General features: G+C 45.5%; 1 protein-coding gene across 1 annotated transcript; it reads right to left on the minus strand.

Annotated features, from left to right (window-relative positions):
* Positions 1-14,469: 14,469 nt before the first annotated feature.
* On the minus strand, positions 14,470-17,888 carry LOC123169995 (uncharacterized protein At1g66480). The gene is made up of 2 exons (XM_044587846.1): positions 16,938-17,888; positions 14,470-15,143 (listed from the first exon to the last, which is right to left on the minus strand). Exons 1-2 carry the CDS (start codon positions 17,721-17,723, stop codon positions 15,099-15,101), a joined length of 831 nt encoding a protein of 276 aa, XP_044443781.1. The 5' UTR covers positions 17,724-17,888; the 3' UTR covers positions 14,470-15,098.
* Between the last annotated feature and the right edge of the window lie 2,297 nt (positions 17,889-20,185).

The raw sequence follows: 20,185 nt of genomic DNA on the forward strand, positions 1-20,185 counted from the left end.
AAAATTGCGGCGGGTGAGTCTTTCACCATGCCGAGCAAGCATGTAGAGAAAACGTCCCTTGTACTTGTCCTGTATTTGTTTTTCCAGGGGCATTTTCAGGTCTGCCGCTCAGTGTGTCGGACGTGGCCGAGCATTATAGAGCTGAAGAAGGGGTGTCTACAGAGAAGCTGTTCTGGTCCCAATATCTGGGATCCGAACACCGGGTGCCCTTCAGCGACCAGCTGAAGCAGTTGGTCGAGCTGCACAGGCTGGCGGAGCTGGCCATGAAGGACCTGATAGTCCGGCTGTGGCCTGCCGATCCTGCACCTGTCAGCTATTTCAGACTTGTGCATCGGCTTGTGAGTGCCTGTCCGCGGCTCGAAGTCATGAAGCGGTCGGTCTGCATTGAAGGTGCGCGTATGGCTTTTGCCCGCGTCAAGACGCATTGGGCGAAGCTGGATGCCAAGAAGCTAATGATCGAAGGACCGCCGGAGGGCAAGGAGCATCGTCGACCCGAGCACTATTTTGATGGCGTCCTGGAGGGGTCCCGTTTTGCGGCGGAGCAATGTTTGAAGGATATTATATTCCCGTAAGAACATGTGTATTATCTTGCCCTGTAATATGGAACAAAGATGTTATGTAGTGTAATGTTTATGATTTTACATTTTACCCCTTGTGCGGCCGTTTATTAATCTGGGGGATGACCAGTCGTCGGCTTCTGCCCCCACGTAGATAGTACGGGTGTGTTCGGGATAAATCTAAACACTCTTTACTCCACATTCTGGTCCTTAAAGGAGGTGTTTAGCGCAGCGAACAAGGAAATCAGACTATGCGGCCTTTACCGCCCCCACTTAGCCATAGGGGTTGGACAATTAATAAAGTTGGCGAAGCCCCTGGTGTTCGGAAGGCAACCGATTCTTCGCAAGAAGCGGAAAAAATCTCCAACGATTTGGAACCTCACGAACAGCTGACCGGCTCTCGCCACATCATGACAGTCAGTTTTCGGCTTTCTCTACTGAGGTGCTCATCCGGAAGAACCGGGACACAATCGCAGTAGTTCTCCCTTTACTACCCTAGCCGATATAGCGGAACGTAAGGTAGTAAGCACAGGAGCCGGGCAACCCAACTATTGACCAAAGACATGATTCGGAGCCGATGCATATAATGCTATAAGTTCGGGGTGCCGAACTATACTAAAAAAGTGTTCGGACTTTTATTGCTGTGATGCGGGGTATAATGAAGCCCCTAGCGTACTAGTACGTACCATGATGTACGTGTGCGATGAGTAATAGATACTGAGGTGAGGAAACGGAAAAGATTAAGTAATGAGCTGACGCCACCATTTATTCATTGTTGTGATGTAGTCAGTACGTCGAGGCGTACTTTGTAGTAGTAATGCGATAAGCAAGTAAGGCTATTTAACATGCCGTAACCATGGGCGAGCTGCATGCGGGTATGTAAAACAAGTATACTAATCGTTTATTAGAGACCACCTGGGGGTTCCCTTGTACGCCATAGCTCGTTGCCTCCTTGGTGTGTTCTGCGAACGGGTCGTCCGTATAGACCTTGAAAAAGAAAAGAAGAACCCATAAAAAGAAAAAGCAGGAGCATGCGAATCCCAGGGTCTATTAAGCCGTACTGTGGATCGCGAGCGAGCTGTGTCTCCGTCCGTACCCATGGGGTTTCGAGTGCGTAGTTTTAAATGCATGTGGTACTAACACCATTGCCTCGTTAGGGCTGGGACGGGGGCCAAATTGCTAGTTTGGCTTGTGACGAGCCGAGCTGTCCTGCTGAGTGTAGGCCGGACCCTCCTAATGATGTCCAGGGGCTCGGCAGCCGGATTGTGGTGCTGCTTGAGAAGGCCACTCTGTACTGCTGCTGCTAGGGCGGCGGTGTGCTCCTCTGTATGGAGGGAGCGTTCCGTATTTCCGTTTACCGTAATGACACCACGTGGACCGGGCATATTGAGTTTGAGATAAGCATAGTGCAGCACCGCGTTGAAAGTAGCAAATGCGGTTCGTCCGAGCAGTGCGTGATAGCCACTGCGAAATGGGACGATATCGAAGATTAGCTCTTCGCTTCGGAAGTTATCCGGGGAACCGAACACTACCTCCAGCGTTATTGAGCCCGTACAACGGGTCTCTACGCCTGGTATGACTCCTTTAAAGGTAGTCTTCGTGGGCTTGACTCGTGAGGGGTCAATGCTCATTTTACGTACTGTATCCTGATAGAGCAGGTTGAGGCTGCTACCACAGTCCATTAGGACTCGAGTCAGGTGAAATCCATCGATGATTGGGTCGAGGACCAGTGCGGCTGAACCGCCGTGCCGGATGCTAGTCGGATGGTCTTGGCGGTCGAAGGTGATCAGGAATGATGACCACGAATTAAACTTCGGGGTGACGGGCTCTACCGTGTAGACGTCCTGAGTGCGCGTTTGCGCTCCTTTTTGGGGATATGTGTAGCGTATATCATGTTCACCATTTTGACTTCAAGGGGGAATTTCTTTTGCCCCCAGTGTTCGGCTGCTGGGGCTCTTCGTCATCGTCCTCGCTCTGCGATTCCCCTTCTTTGTTTCTGCTATTTACCTTGCTGGCTTGTTTAAATACCCGGCAATCTCTGTTAGTATGGTTGGCCAGTTTATCTGGGGTGCCATGTATTTGGCAAGGACGCTCGAGTATGCGGTCCAAGCTGGATGGTTTTCCACTGCTCCTTTTATAGGGCTTCTTTCGTTGGCCGGACTTGGAAGCACTGAATCCGGCATGAACTGTTGTGTCATCGGTGTTATCGCCATTGCTTTGGCGTTTGTTTCTGTTGCGCCGAAGCTTACCGGTGCTATTCTTGGCCTCCGAGGAGCCTGTCTCGCTGTCTGTGTTGTTACTACAGGCCAGCCAACTGTCCTCTCCCGCGCAAAAGCGGGTCATGAGTGCCGTGAGGGCTGCCATGGACTTCGGCTTTTCTTGGCCGAGGTGGCGTGCTAGCCATTCGTCACGGATGCTATTTTTGAAGGCTGCTAAGGCCTCGGCGTCCGGACAGTCAACGATCTGGTTCTTTTTGGTTAGGAACCTAGTCCAGAATTTTCTGGCTGATTCTCCAGGTTGTTGAACTATGTGGCTTAAGTCATCGGCATCTGGTGGCCGGACATAAGTTCCTTGGAAGTTGTCTAGGAAAGCTTCTTCCAAGTCCTCCCAGCTACCGATAGAATTTTCAGGCAGGCTATTAAGCCAGTGCCGAGCTGGCCCTTTGAGCTTGAGTGGGAGGTATTTAATGGCGTGGAGATCATCTCCTCGAGCCATGTGGATGTGGAGGATGAAATCCTCGATCCACACTGCGGGATCGGTTGTGCCGTCGTATGATTTGATGTTGACGGGCTTGAATCCCTCGGGGAATTCGTGATCCAGTACCTCGTCTGTAAAGCAGAGAGGGTGTGCGGCACCTCTGTACCGTGCCGTGTCGCGGCGTAGCTCTGATGGAGTTCGTCTGCGGCATTCGTACCGGGCGTGGTTAGGTTTGTCACGTCCGAATAGGTAGCCGTCTTCATGCCTCGAGGCACGTTCTCATGATCCGTAGATCGATCTTGTATGTCCTGCTCTACTGTGCAGGGTCTGCCGGAGGTCATACATATGACCCCGGATTCTTCTATCTTTATTTTTGCGGGGCGGTTGGGCAGTCTGCTGTTCGGCATGAGTTGCCGCTTTATCCCGACCGTGTGGTGGCCGGTCGGCCGCCCTGTCTCGACCACGTGGTGGTCGTTCCGCATTACGCGGGGGAGATGTGTGCTCCGGTGCCTCCTCATCGAATTGAGGTAGCACTCTGCGTTTTGGGCAGCTCTTGGTTGGGTGCTTGAGGCCATATTCTTCCGCTGTCAGGACGTCAGTCCATCTGTCAACGAGCAGATCTTGTTTAGCTTGAAGCTGTTGTTGCTTCTTCTTCAGGCTCTTTGCAGTGGCTATGAGTTGAAGCTTAAAGCGCTCCTACTCCAGAGGGTCCTCAGGCACGATGAAATCTTCGTTGCCGAGGCTTGTCTCCTCTTTGGAGGGTGGACGGTAACTATCGCCCCCCGAGTCATCTCCTATGGCCTGCTCATCAGGGTTGTCTTGCCTGTCGTCATGTTCCTCCTGTTCGGATGCAGCTCCGACAGGGTCTTCATTGTTTTCGGCGTCGCCCGGAGTGCTATTTTCTTCGGTACCAGTATTGCTGTCCTTTGAGCGGCGAGGCTTAGAACGGGCGTTTGGGGCGCCGGCGCTTGGACTGCGTCTCGGAAGTTTTATTCTTATCTGGCTCTTCTTTGTCGTCGCCAGATCCCTTGGGTGTATCAACCATGTATACGTCGTACGAAGAGGTGGCCGTCCAACATCCAGTAAATGGCGGGTCTTGGCCTTGCTCATTGTCGGCATCGTCGTCCATACCGATGATGTCTTTGGAGCCATAGTCAAGCACGTCGGTTAAGTCATCGACGGTGGCTATGAAGTGGGTGGCGGGTGAGAAGCAAAATTCCTCCTCGTCCGCCTCTAGCTCGAACCGAACATAGTTCGGCTGTGAGTCTTCCTCCAAGGACAAGTTTTTCAAAGAATTTAGTACGTCATCCAAAGGCGAATGCTGGAAGACGTCCGCGGCGCTAAATTCGAAAATCGACAACCGATCCAGCTCGGTGTCCGTAGGTGTATCCGGTCCGGAACGTGCGGCCGGAAACGAGTCCGGGGTTCCGTTGACGCAAGCATTGCAGGATGTCGAGTCCGTGTGGGGCTCCAATGCCGCAGACTTTATCGCCTCGGAGGGTGCGATCTGCTTTGGTACTGAGGCCGTTGCAGCAACAGGATCCATCTCATGGGTGTGCTCTGATGACAGATTTAGGTCATGTTCATCGGAGAAAGGGGGAGCGATCGCCGCGGTATCAAATCCCTCGAAGATCAAGTCTCCACGGATATCCGCGACATAGTTTAAGCTTCCGAACCTGACCTGGTGGCCAGGGGCGTAACTATCGATCTGCTCCAGATGGCCAAGCGAGTTGGCCCGCAGTGCGAAGCCGCCGAATACGAAGATCTGTCCGGGGAGGAAGGTTTCTCCCTGGACCACGCCATTACTGACGATCGAAGGGGCCATCGAGTCCTTTGCCGACGGCACAGTGGAACTCTCAATGAAAGCACCAATGTCGGTGTCAAAACCGGCGGATCTCGGGTAGGGGGTCCCAAACTGTGCGTCTAGGATCGATGGTAACAGGAGACGGGGGACACGATGTTTACCCAGGTTCGGGCCCTCTCTATGGAGGTAATACCCTACTTCCTGCTTGATTGATCTTGATGAATATGAGTGTTACAAGAGTTGATCTACCACGAGATCGTAATGGCTAAACCCTAGAAGTCTAGCCTATGAGTATATGGTAATGAATCTGTCCTATCCGGACTATGCTCTCTGGTTTATATAGACACCGGAGAGATCTAGGGTTACATGAGGTCGGTTACATAGGAGGGAATCTTCGTAATAGGTCGCCTAGCTTGCCTTCCACTCCAAGTAGAGTCCAATCCGAACACCGGTATTGTCTTCGGCCTTCGTATCTTCACAGCCCATCAGTCCGGCCCATGGATAACAGGACAGACGCCTGAGGACCCCTTAGTCCAGGACTCCCTCAGCACCCATCGGGTTTGGGTACGGGTGGAGTTACCACATACCCTTACCCATCCCTCTTGAGCTTACCCATCACCCATACTCATGCCTGTGAATGGGTGTAATTTTTCCCCACACCCATCACCCGACAGGGTAAAATGGGTACTCACGGGTAAAAATACCCACATCGTGCAGCAACCAATGTATGCACAAATCACAAATACATCATATCATCTATATACAAAAAAATATAAGATCAATGCTTATATTCATAAAATCAAACAAAAAATTGAAACTCACCAAGTCGAAATATCCTTGCTCTTGTTCTTGTGCATCATGGCAGCAGAGGATCGACCATTGTGAAGCAGGCTAGGTCTAGGCGGACGGCTCGACGTTGTTGTGTTGCGACGGTGATGTACCGTCCCTGAATCAGGAGGTCAAGGACCTTGATGTCGGCCGAGGACCTGGACCTTTCCTGGCGGGCGGAGATGGATGGCACCATCCAGGGTTAGTCTTGGGATTGGGGTAGTCGTGCCATGCTACTTGTCGTGGTCGTCGCTGCCCTATGGCTCAGTTCGCGTGAGCAGGAGTTGCATCTTCTTCTCCCGGTCCTCGTTCTCTCATGAGCGGTGATACAAATTCCCAAGGTCCATGGCGTCCGAGCGGCTGAGGCGCTGGCGGCAGTTACTAACGATGGCTGAGGAGACGAGATGAGACGAGGAGATGAGGAGCAGATCAGTATCCGATTGTTCGAGGTGATCATGTATTCAAGTTCGCCCAGTCACCAATCATGTTATTCATGGGGAGAGAGATATATGTATTCACGTTCACCCAATCACCAATCATGTTATTCACGGGGAGAGAGAGATATGGGATTCGTTTCCGTGTATGTGCCTACGTGGGCTACGGGCTTAGATGTATTTTATGGGAAGTCAGATTAGCTAAATGATAGTGAGGGAACACTTGACAGATGTTGTGTGGTATATGGGTACGCGGGTATGGGTTATGGTTTCACATACCCGTACCCACTCTACCCGACAGGTTTGAATTTTTTTCTATTTATATACCCATGGGTGATTTTTTGTCTTATACCTTTACCCTAATAGGGTTTTTACCCGCCGGTTATGTGGGCAATGGGTACCCATTGCCATCCCTAGCGATAATGTTTTTTATGATCTTGAAAATTTATTTAAGCCTCATGATGAATATTATATTGATAATAAATTTTGCAATAATAATATTGGAAGTGGGTTTGGAAGAGCGTCAACTTTAGGTAATAATAATCCCACTATTTTCGAAGAGTGTCAACTTTGCATGTGTGTGGATCATGTTGAGAATATGTTATGTAATAGTTGTACTGTTGAATTTGATCATGATCCCACATGTAATTATTATGAGAGAGGGAAATATGGTTGTAGAAATTTTCATGTTGCTAAATTACCTCTCTTCATGTTGAGATTGTCAATGTTTTATTCTTCTCTTGCATATGCTAGTTTTTGCTTGTTTTGATAATTTGTTTGCTTATAAAATGCATATGGATAGGAAGTATGTTAGACTTAAATGTGATTTTCACATGCTATATGATGCTCTCTTTGTGCTTCAATTCTTGTCTTTCATGCAAGCATCATTAAAATTATCAATGCCTAGCTACGGGCATAAAACGATAGCGCTTGTTGGGAGGCAACACAATGAATAAAATAATTTTTTCTCTTTTTATTTCTATTTTAATTAGATTTTGTGCCAAGAAAAGCCTTTGGAATCATGTTGGGTGATAGTTGATTTGATCTTGTTCAAAAACAGAAACTTTTGCGCCCAGTAGAAGAATTGTTAAAAATCATAGAAGCGCGATAAAATTCTGGTTTTTTTACACAAGATTTATATACAAATTGCCTACGTTTTCCTAAATTTTCAGAAATTTTGGAGTTACAAAAGTATGGACAAAGTCCAGATTACTACACACTGTTCTGTTTTTGACAGATTCTGTTTTCGTTGCATTGTGTGCTTGTTTTGATGAATCTATGGATTGTAGCGGGAGGTATAAGCCATGGTAAAGTTGGAATACATTAGGTATAATGCAATAATAAAATATGAATGGCTTTGCAACAGTACTTAGAGTAGTGATTTGCTTTATTATACTAATAGATCCCACGAAGGTTTTGTTAAGTTTTGTGTGATTGAAGTTTTCAAGTTTTGGGTGAGATCACGATGGATGAAGGAATAAGGAGTGAAAAGAGCCTAAGCTTGGGGTGCCCATGGAACCCAAGTTAATATTCAAAGAGAACCAAGCAACTAAGCTTGGGGATGCCCCGGAAGGCATCCCCTCTTTCTTCTAACAACCATCGGTAATTTTACTTGGAGCTATATTTTTATTCATCACATATCATGAGTTTTGCTTGGAGCATCTTGTATTATATGAGTCTTTGCTTGTTTTGCTTTTTAGTTTTTCACAATTATCCTTGCTAGACACACCTATTTGAGAGAGCCATAATGATGCTATGATTTGTTAGAATTGCACTATGTGCTTCACTTAAAAAAATTAGCTATGGAGTTGCTCTAGTACTTCACTTATATCTTTTTTAGCATGATGTGCTTTAAAAAAAATTGAAGAAATACTCTCATGCTTCACTTAGATTTATTTGATAGTTAGTAATTTTTTGAAGAAATTCTCTCATGCTTCACGTATATTATTTTGAGAGATGAAAATCTTTATGCTCATGTTCTTCACTTAAATTTGTTTGAGCTTGTCAAAAGCAATGGCAGTATATGAAACTAGTCCCAAAGTGATAGATATTCAAGAGGGATATAATAAAAACTTTCATGAAGATTATTGGACAAAATAAACTTGATTAATTGTAATAGTTTTGAGATACGATGATAGTAATATGCGAGTCATGTTGGTGAGTAATTATGCTTTAGTAAGAATATTGGTGTTAAAGTTTGTGATTCCCTATGCAAGCACGAAAGTCAATAGTTATGCAATGAAATTACATCCTACTTGTGGTGCATTATTCGGTGTTAGTTATGCTTAATGCTCGTTTATGAGAATTTTTGTTTCTTGGTTGGTTGCTTCTCAATCTGTTTGCTAGACTCCATTTGCACTAAGTGGGAATACTACTTGTGCATCCAAGATCCTTAAACCAGTTATGCCATATGAGTCCACCATATCTACCTATATGTGGTATTTTCATGCCGTTCTAAGTAAATTCGTATGTGCAACTCTAATTTTCAAAATAAATTTCCTTTTTGTGTGCCCGTACCGCTCATGAAGCGGCAGGGGTGGCCAATATTTTTCCATGCTAGATGTGTTATTCTCAAGAAGAGTGTTTATTCACTTGTCATTGCACGAGAGTACGGCGGTAATAGGGATGCCCAGACCCGAAATGAAAAAGAAATTTACTTTATGTTGTCAAATAATAAATTCCTTGGAAAGTGTTGGTATGAAGGCACCCGTGGATACGGCTAGCCATGGATTGTGAAAGAATGGTAGAAAAAGAAATAAACTTTATTTTATGTTTGGGAACCGCCTATGATATATCTAGCATGGAAAGTATTGGGAACTACTCGGTCGTTTTCGTTGACAAGAAAAGCATACCTCTCAAAAAAATCTCAATTTTTGCTTTGAGCTCTAGCACCTCTACAAATCTCTGCTTTCCTCTGCGAAGGGCCTATCTATTTACTTTATGCAATTTTTATTTTTATTTGAGTCTCCATCTTCTCTTATAAAGCACCAACTAGGGAGCACTATGATCATAATTGTGCATTGGATGTAGCTAATATTCGAGTGTGTTTCGTGAATGGATCAATGATTGAGCATGATGGGCCAGGGATAACTTTCTTTAGTGTTGATATTTTGAAAGACATGGTTGCTTGTTGATATGCTTGAGTATTGAAGTCTTCATGTCAAATATAGACTATTGCTTTGAACCATCTAAAAGTCCAAATGTCCATGGTACAAAAGAAAAGATATGTGATGACCATGTTAGGCAGCATTCCACATAAAAAATTCTATTTTTATCATTTACCTACTCGAGGACGCGCAGGAATTAAGCTTGGGGATGCTGATACATCTCCAACGTATCTATAATTTTTTTTATTGTTCCATGCTATTATATTATCATTCTTGGATGTTTTACAATCATTTTATAGCAACTTTATATCTTTTTTGGGACTAACCTGTTGACATAGTGCCTAATGCTAGTTGCTATTTTTTGCATGTTTTTTACTTCGCAAACTATTAGTACCAAACTGAGTCCAAATGCAACGAAACTTTTTGGAGATTTATTGGGACCAGAAGACAACTTGGGAGCCAAGGAAGCACCAGAGGGAGGCCAGTGGGGCCCAGAAGACACTAGGGCATGCCAGGAGGCCCAGGCGCGCCCTGATGGGTTGTGGGCCCACGGGGTTCTCATCCACCGCCTCTCAGCTCTATAAATACCCAGATATTTCAGAGACCCTAGGGGAGCGATCGAAACATAATTTCAGCCGCCGCAAGTTCCAGAACCATGAGATCCAATCTAGAGCCCTATTCCGGCACTCTGCCGGAGGGGAACATGATCACGGAGGGGTTCATCATCCTCATTGGTGCTCCTCCGATGATGCGTGAGTAGTTCACTATAGACCTACGGGTCCGTAGGCAGTAGCTAGATGGCTTCTTCTCTCTTTTTGATTCTCAATACAATGTTCTCCTCGATGTTCTTGGAGAACTATTTGATGTAATGACTTTTTGCGGTGTGTTTGTTGGTATCCGATGAAGTTCGAGTCTATGATCAGATCTATATCCATGAATATTATTTGAGTTTTCTTTGATCTCTTATATGCATGATTATTTATAGCCTCATATTTCTTCTCCGAATCTTTGGTTTAGTTAGGCCGACTAGATCGATTTTTCTTGCAATGGGAAGAGGTGCTTTGTGATGGGTTCGATCTTGTGGTGTCCTCACCCAGTGACAGAAGAGGTAGCGAGGCACGTATGTATCGTTGCCACTAAGTATAAAAATATGGGGTCTATTCCTACATGAATAGATCTTGTCCACATCATGTCATAGTTCTTATTGCATTACTCTCTTTCTCGATGAACTTAATACACTAGATGCATGCTGGGTAGCGGTCGAGTGTGGAGTAATAGTAGTAGCTGCAGGCAGGAGTCGGTCTACTAATCTTGGATGTGATGCTTATGTACATGATCATTGCCTTGGATATTGGCATAATTATCTGTTCTTCTATCAATTGCCCAACAGTAATTGGTTTACCCACCATATGCTATTTTCTCGAGAGAAGCCACTACTGAAATCTACGACCCCCGGGTCTATCTTTTATCATATTGTTTTCAGATCTATATTTTCAAAAACCCAAAAATATCTTGCTGCACTTTTTCGTTATTTGTTTTATTTTGTGTTCTTGTTAGATCTATTTATCCAATCTCATACAATTTAATCTATCTTTTTGCCGTGGAGGGATAGACAATCCCTCTTACGCGTCGAGTTACAAGTATTTGTTCTTTGTGTGCAGGTACCGTTTACATAGTGTTGTTTGGTTCTCCTACTGGATTGATAACCTTGGTTTCATAACTGAGGGAAATACCGACCATAGCTGTACTGCATCATCCCTTTCTCTTTGGGGAAATACTGACGCAGTTTCAAGCCGCATCAACCGCCAGTCTGTAAAGCCATTTGCTAAGTAAGCACCTATTTTTCACTTCCAGATTCTCAATGCCCAAGCCATCTTGGTCCTTCGGTCTACAAATAGTGTCCCATTTGGCCAACCTATACTTAGTTTTGTTTTCATCAATTTGCCAGAAAAATCAAGATCGGTAGAAATCCAATCTTTTTCGTACCTTTACAGGTACCTCAAAGAAAGATAGGAGAAACATCGTCATACTCATGAGTACCGAGTTTATAAGGACTAACCGGCCTCCATAAGATAGGAGTTTGCCCTTCCAGCAACTCAATTTTTTAATCGATCTTCAATGCATTTCCACTCTTTGTTGGTGAGTTTTGATGATGAATTGGGATTCCCAAGGTCTGTGAAGGGTAAAGAACCTAGCTCGCAACCAAACAACTATTTATAATTATCCTGTTTTTCTTTGGCGCATCCAAAATAGAATAGTTCACTCTTATTGAAATTAATCTTCAGTTCGGACAGTTGTTCGAAAAGGCATAAAACTAATTTCATGTTTCTTACCTTAGCTAGATCATGTTTCATGAAAATAATGGTGTCATCTGCATATTGTAGAATGGATACCCCACCGTCCACCAGATGTGGGATAAGACCACCTACCTGGCCGTCCTCTTTCGCTCTATTAGTGAGAGCGACCAACATATCGACGACAACATTAAAAAGGATATGAGACATCGGATCTCCCTGTCTCGATTCTTTTGCGTTTGGAAGTACTGACCTATATCGTCATCCACCTTGATTCCAACGTTGCCTTCATGTACAAAAGATTCGACCTGCTTCCTCCAAGCTGCATCGAACCCTTTCATACGCAAGGCTTGCTGTAAGAGCCGCCACTTTAGCTTATCATAAGCCTTTTTAAAATCCACTTTAAAAACTATTCCATCTAGTTTCTTTGACTGGATTTCATGTAGTGTTTCATGGAGGACGACCACCCCCTCAAGTATGTGTCATCCAGGAATGAAGGCAGCTGTTTGAGTCGGCTGAACCACAGAATGAGCAATTTGTGTCACACGGTTCGTACCAACTTTTGTGAAGATCTTGAAGCTCACATTAAGCAGACATATTGGTCTGAACTGCTCAATGTGAACCGCTTCTTCCTTCTTTGGTAACAACGTAATTGTTCCAAAGTTCAATTTAATAAGCTGTAAGTGACCACTAAACAAATCATGGAACATAGGCATCAAGCAGTGGCGGAGCCAGGATTTCCGACATGGGTATGCGTGGTGAATTTTTTTTGCTTCACAACAACATAAGAAATAAAAAAGTTCATGATACCGATGTTGATCTTGAACTTGGTTTTCAACGTCGATAGATAGCAATGTTGGTGTTAATGTCGAACTTATCTTCGGGCCATTGAAGCAGCTCTGTGCCACAAACGCTTCAAATCACCGCCCTTGTTCTTCATTTTTCACACCTATAAAAAAATGCATGTTACATAGTGATGGTGGCAATGGTGGGAAGTCTTCCAGATTTGAATGTTCATAATTCAGAAACTAAGAAGCTTGAAATTCATCTTGTTTTTGTTGGACTTCTTCACAAATTTTATAGCCAGACAATACAAACCGAACTACAAATTTACTCAAAATCAGGGAATGAAGATAATCCTTTATTCTTAGCTAACAATTCAGACAAATCAAGAATAAACACTCACTGTCTCGCAAAAATCAACCTGACAATGGGAGAACTGCCCACGCCGTCGTCGTTGCCGACTTTCCTGCTAGATGGCAGATGTGTGTGCGCCGCTGCGACCCTGCAGCCTGCAATGGAAGCCGCGAACATGCGGGAACGAGATCGATTGGCGGCGGCTTCCGATGGCCGATGTGGGCATGCGGACGCGGCGCAGCGATGTGCCCCAGTTCCTTGATGCAGCGCAGCGGGCGGTTGAATCAGCGAAATCGTCGAGTCGAAGGCTCCTAGGCACGCTGTCTCCTTGGCTTCGTCAAATCGAGCAGCATTCTGCCTCGAAATACACGGCCCAGTAGCACTACCTAGGAACGAGTAGAACCCAATATAGGCCCAAGTGGGTCTGAATCGTTATTCTCTTCATTTCTCTTCTCCTGTACGTACAACTACACTGCCATATGTTATATAAACGCATATAGGAGCTTATACTGAATTGTTTTTGCAAAAAAATGTTGGGTATGCATTGCATACCCTTGCATTAGCCTAACTCTGCCTCTGGCATCAAGTCGCCTTTAATAATATCCCAACACCTCTTATAGAATTCTACTGCGAAACCTTCCAGACAAGGTGATTTATTAATTTTCATTTGCCAAATAGCCTCAATCACTTCCTTCTCTGAAAAAGGGGCAGTAAGAACCTCATTCTCATCTTCTCCCAGTTGTGGTATATCCTCAACTAAACTCTCGTTTAGTCAGACATAATTTTCTACTTGGGCCCCAAACAGCTTTTTATAAAAATTAGTAATATATATCTTAAGATTATCATGGCCAACAATTGTACCTTCGTCCCGTTCAAGTGTTTCCCATTGGCAATCATATGGAAAAATTGTGTATTATTATCCCCTTGAACCACGCGACGCACTTTAGCTCGAAGCGCCCAGTTGATCTCTTCATCTCTGAGAAGCTTCGCCAAACTGACCTCAGCCTCTCTTTTAGCCACCCGCTCATTAATGTCGAGCGAGTTATTCTCGAGTTCGTTAATGACGTTAACCAACCTCTCCTTCTGCTACTTATATATACCACTATTATCTTAGCCCAACCCCTCAAAAATTGTCGTCTAATCTTAAATTGCCACTTTTTGATATTCGACGCACCCCTTTGCTCTAAGGCTCATTCCCTTGCAATCAACTCAAGGAAATCCTTTCTCTCGAACCACGCAATTTCAAACGAGTAGATGTTTTTGTTTCCATGATGCACCACATCATCGGAATCAACAAGAAGGGGTGTGTTTGTCAGATATTCCTCTTTGTAACGCACACACCATTACCAGAGGAAAATTTTGTTCCCATTTGATACTCGTCAAAACTCTATCCAACTTCTCATATGTTGGATTCTGTAACTTATTTGCCCAAGTGTATTGCCTACCCGTGAGGTCAATCTCTCTCAGATCTAGGCTTCCTATGATAGCATTAAACATGAACGACTATCGGCCATCGAAGTTGTTATTATTCTTTTCTTCTCTCCTCCTAATAATGTTACATGTTTATTTCATATTTGTGTTGCTGCTTATTATCGGTCTGGACGATACCGATTAGCTATATTTACTAAGTGTGCACCGTTTTATTGTCATACCAAAGCCAATTTGTACATTGATATTTCTCTTGATTACCGACAAATAGATGTCTATGTTTGGACAAAATTAAATATTTTTCATGTATTTATATATTCACTGTACAATAGACTGGCACGGCGACGCACACCATCAATGATCTAGTCTTCATCTACAAGCACCCATACGCACTTCGCCATGGTGCAGTCCACGAGCGAATTCCCCAATGAGTCGGGTTGCCTCCAAAGTATTGCCACATATTCGCCCAAACCTCTCTTACCTCCTAGTATCCGAGCTTGGTTTTGGTGCTCACCAGCATATTATCCGCTGAATGAATGGTGAACGTGCCTTTCTTGTCGAAAAAGCATGCCCAAAAATCACCTTGCCTCCATAGGGACGGGGTACTCTTGATCACCTCGACTTCCATTGGGATAAATAAACACTTCTTGCAGCCTCTGGACGTTCCACGAGGCGGAGTTCTGTCCATGAATCACTAGCCCTATCGTTCCACGGGTGAGCTGTCCACGCTCTGAATCTGAAGAGGCCATCAACATGCTTGCGGTGCTGCAGACAGTAATGAGCTCTCTCGCTTCAGGCGGACGAGAAAGTCATCATGCTATGATCTCATCCGGCAAGGCCACGAACCGCGTTCGCTTCTGAAACACCACAAACGAAATCACAGGAGAAGATGTCAGCAAAAGCGACGGACAATTCGTTTCAAGCCAAACGCTAATCTGTTCGCGCATTACGCGAAAACGATAGGAGCCAAGATTTGAACAGCAAGTGCAGGAAACAAAGATCGCGTGACGAAGCCAACAATAATTTAGCGTACTTGTGAGAGAGAAAATCAAAGCATATCCTAATGAAAAGCTCTGCTGATGTATTATTGCTTATCTTCGAGCGAGAAAAATTAGCACCAAAAGAAAACGATTGCTAATGTTGTCATGGTGATAAGGTTTAACTTCAAATCTTCAATGCGATAGTTACCCTAGAGAAAACTTCGGTGAGATAGTTATCATATCATCATCTAACGGCTGCCTGCTGCTGCCTAAAGCTAGTTTGATGGTCTGGATTGCCGGTTTGACTTTGAGGTGCTCAACAATAAATCAAACCAGTAAGTTGCAACATTAGTGACGGTGACCCGAAAGAATCGGCCGGAGCTACACTAATGGCATAAAGCGGATCAAGCAACTTGGCTCGTTATGATCCCTGAAATTTTCTCGATCTGGACACTTGGTCAGACATGTGACGCTCGGCGTGTTTCTTCTGCTACCATAGGATAATTCAGGTAGGCCTAACGTTTTGAAACGGAAATTTAAGATCATCCTTGGTACGCATAGACTTTCTACAAATCCGACTGTAGATCAGCTCCACTAGAGTAGTTATTAGAAATGTGGAAGGAGCATCACAATGGCTGCTAAAATATCTGTTGACAACATTTAAGATTCAGAGAACTCGCTCTGAAACTTCAGCATGCGAAACATCTTCAAATGGTAGATCTATGACTGCTACTGCTATGCTTAATCCGCAGCCAGAAAGTGAGAATAGTCTTATGCCTCCAGATATTCAAGTAGGAGTATGACAAGCAGCTGTATTTTGCATCATCACTCAACCAGTCAAATCCTAGAATTGATCGCCAACAAATAACTAACGTAGTAACGTGTCAGGAAAAACCTCAAACACGCTACTGTACTTAAGACACGTCTGCATCGGCGGAAAATATTGGTAACACTATTAACAGCTCTAGATGGTGCCTCATTGGACACGTAGGGATCCAATGGCGTAGGAATATTTCTGTAGTTTTTTCTGTTTTCACAATCGATAAAGAGATAAACCCATGGCTTGTTTACATATTCCTACATCAACCGAGTGAAACAGAGAAAAATATTTGCACGCCATGTTTTAATTAGATTATAATGATATATGAATTAGTTGAAGATAAATTTCATAAGAAATTTTATTGGGTAAACTGTGTGAACCATTTACAAAAATTATATATTTTAAAATTTTAGACTACCATGAGGGCGGGAACCCCATTTGAATTCATGAATGAAATCACAGAGAGATCCATACAGCATTTAAAGGCATGTTCAACAGAGTATTGAAAAATAAAATATGATATATATTGTTAATTTATTATTAAAAATTGTGTTGGTTAAAATAAACAGTTGTAATACATACTTTTGGGTGAAAGTTTCCGCATTATTTTTTTGACCGGGTAATGAAATACCACCGTTGCTTGAAAGAAAAAACATTGTTTATTTCGCAAAAAAAAAAACATTGTTTCCCTTCCCATGAAACTTTCTTTTTAAATGCAGATGAACGAAAAGCAATATAAAAGGACCAATTTATACTGTGATCATTTTAGATTGCAATCAAGTTGTTTGATTCAGGCCTTAATAGCATGGAGTAATATTTTTAATAACTTTTTTAAAGAAGCAGTGCATTACCTCCTTGCGGCTGGCCTTGACGTCCGCTGATGCATACTCCGGCGTGCGGGGTAGAGCAGACCACCTATCCGGCGTCTTCGCCATCTCCGGCGTCTGCATCATGAACCTGGCACCCCACTCGGGCGTCACGGCGAACCTGGGACTCCGCTCTGGGGTCTGCGCGAACCTGCCGGCGCCCCAGTCCGGCGTCGGCACGAACCGCGGGCTCCGCTCTGGCGTCTGCGCGAGCCCACCAGTGCCCCAGTCCGCCGTCGGCAGGAACCGCGGGCTCCGCTCCGGCGTCACAGCGCCGTTGGCGGCGCAGAGCTGCATGATCTTAGCGGCCGCCTCAGCGGCGTCCCGGCTCTCGCCCATAAGCTTGGCGAGCTGCGCCTTGGGCAGGCGCATCCTGAGCTGGACCGGCCCGCCCTCGGAGGCGGTGGACATCGGGGAGGCCGGCGCGGTCGGGAAGGAGAGGTCTGAGGTGGAGCGGCGCGTGAGCATGAGCGACTCGAGCCTCTCCCGCGCGCCGACGTGGAGCGCGCCGGACCAGGCGCGGCGCGGGGGCACGGTGGGGCGCGGCAGCGCGACGAGGAAGTAGAGCCGGCCCGGGCGGAGCAACGCCTCGTTCTCGAGCGGGCGCGCGCGCACGCCGAGCAGCTTGACCTGCTCCGACTCGAGCAGCTGGAAGCCCGGGTGGTCGCGCAGCACCGCGCCCGCGTACGCCGGCGGCTTCACCCTGAAGGCGGTGCCGTCCAGCTGCATCACCTTGGCGCCCTTGCGCCGGCCGCCGATGCTGTTGCCCATTGCCTGCCGGCTGCTGCTCCTTGCTCCCACGCTACGCTTTCTTCCAGGCGGCGGCTGCGTTTTCTCTTGTCTTTCGCCGCCTCTCTCCACTTCCCTGGTGGTGCGTGGGTTCGGTTCGCGTGGTTCTTCGCGGCGTTTGTGCGTGTGGGGTGTGGGGATTTAAAACGGGCGAGAGAAAAAGGGTAGGGGAAGAGTTGGGAGTCAAAGGTTGGCTATGGGGAGTTCACGCGAGTAGTACTGTTAAGCTTGACGTGGACTGGAACTATATTGTTTTCCTTGCTTGGGCGTCTACAAAGCTTAGCTAGCCGCCCACTATGGCATAGATAGCACTGTGGAAGTGGAAGGGAGGAGGTTAAAGTCGGTTCTAGTGCATGCATGTCTAATTAACAACAAAAATGCTACACACACGGACTCCCACCTCACAGACTTTACGGACCTGCTGAGTTGTCCTGTTTTAATTCATCTAATTAATCTCCTTCTCCTAATTAATCGCGCCCCCCGATTTTAACTGGTGGGCTGGGTGACCAGGCCCGTAAACCCCCCGTAACTATCCGTGGATGTAGTAAAGCTCAATTAACAATGAGCGAAGGATGAAAACACGTTTTGACCGTCCAATTAAGCTCGCAGTTCCAGAATCAGAGCAAGAAGTTACTTCGAGCGAAGCAAAACTTTGTAACTGCGATCTTACTACTGGTCTGAACACCTTGGTTATTTTAGGGCTGCAAAGGGTAGGTTTACTTCGTCTGTCCATAATTGTGCGTAAAACTTAAATTTGCTTCGTGGTAGTACGTACTTTGCCTGCAAACCTGACTTGGTACCTAATTTGGTGGGAGGAAATTAGCCAAAGACTTTAATTACCGCGAGCAGCGTTTGTGGCACAGCTTTTCCTCTCTCAGACTAGCCACAATGGATAGTAACATAGACTAGTAACATGCCCATGTTATTAGCCTATGTTACTACCTCTATAGTGGGGAGTAACATATGTGTGATTCCATAATGTAGTGCCTATAGATTTTTGTGAAAGTCAAACTTTATCAACTTTGACCAAGTGTATAGAAAAAACTGTCTACATCTACAATATCAAACATGTACATTCTGAAAATATAACTCATGAAGTATTCAATGATGTGCATTTGGTATTCTAGATGTACCTACTTTTCTTTATAAATATGGTCAAAGTTTGTAATGTTTGACTTTTGCAAAAATCTATAGGCACTATATTATGGAACGGATGGAGTAATATGCAACACTTTATTTGTTAGACTATAGACACACCTTACCTTGATATTTGTGATGTTACTCATATTACTAGTAACTGGTTATATACTACTTTCTTCTTTTTCTTCATTTATTGCTTATCACATCATTTACTTTATCTAGATATGTGTGATGTTATTATCTATGTTACTCCCACTGTGGGTAGTTTCAGCATCAGATCACATCATCTCATTTACCGTGCTAGCAAACGTATCGTGTTCGACCAGTTGCCTGCGTGCCCTGTTATTTCGTGGCGAAGTTTACATGTGCTGTTCGCCTTCATTTTAAACACTAGACGTTGATCTTGCACCAATAACCAATAACCTCCATTAGTATTAAGTGGGTTCGTACGTGTCCCGGTCTCATAGTTCTCGAAGCCATAGCTAGTTAATGGCGGTCCAGCAACAACACGCGTGCCGTACCGCCGGAGTCGCCACGGCGGACGCCCGCATGGTGCGTCCTTCACGGCACATATCGGTGCAATCAAGGTCTTCCTTTTTGCATGCGCCCGTCACGGCACGGGATCGGACCGGCGAATGTCCGGCGGCGAGGTCAACCGCGCGCATGGATCGTATCAATGCGGCTATAGCTTAGCCGGCGCTCTGGCAGTCCGTTTCGCGGGATCGGGTGCCGGGAGGAGTCCGGTCATCCACGGCAACCGTCGTGTGGCGTTGTGGATCTGCACGCAGACGGACGCGCGCGGCGGCTGTCGTCTGTGGGACTGTAGCCGGGTTTGCCGTTCCGCTGAAGGCGAGAGCAACCATGTCCCGCTTCTGTGCATGTTTGAACCTCCCGTGTTTGTTTCCGTCGTGAGTTTCCGGTCGATCGTTTTCTCATACTGTTAGATGTTCTATAAGCACGTAATTGGTCAATTATCTATATTAAGGATCTGCAATGCAAAGTGAACAGTTAGATTACATCGTTACTCGTTAATTGCCTCCAAATTTGCGTTCTAAAATAGTGTATGTGGTAAAGTGCTACGGCGACCAACACAAATTTATGGTAGTACTGTGAATTGAGCTCACATTACTGTATGCTGCTAACCAGCCACACTGTAGCTCGTACGACTAGTCAACCATACACACACTGTACGCTAACTCTCGACCGATCTAGGCAGCAACGAAGAACGAGTCTTTGTCTTGCCACCAAATGTGCCACGACCGTCCGAGACTAATGACCTACCAATCCATATACGTAGACCACGT

Source organism: Triticum aestivum, chromosome 7D (assembly GCF_018294505.1).
Source record: "Triticum aestivum cultivar Chinese Spring chromosome 7D, IWGSC CS RefSeq v2.1, whole genome shotgun sequence".
Lineage (NCBI taxonomy): Eukaryota > Viridiplantae > Streptophyta > Magnoliopsida > Poales > Poaceae > Triticum > Triticum aestivum.

Bases quoted from the DNA above. Each gene is read 5' to 3' on its own strand.
- LOC123169995 (XM_044587846.1), bottom strand. From the start codon at position 17,723: ATGGGCAACAGCATCGGCGGCCGGCGCAAGGGCGCCAAGGTGATGCAG. The intron at 15,144-16,937 runs GTAATGCACTGC...GTGGTGTTTCAG, and splicing joins TCAAGGCCAGCCGCAAGGAG to AAGCGAACGCGGTTCGTGGC.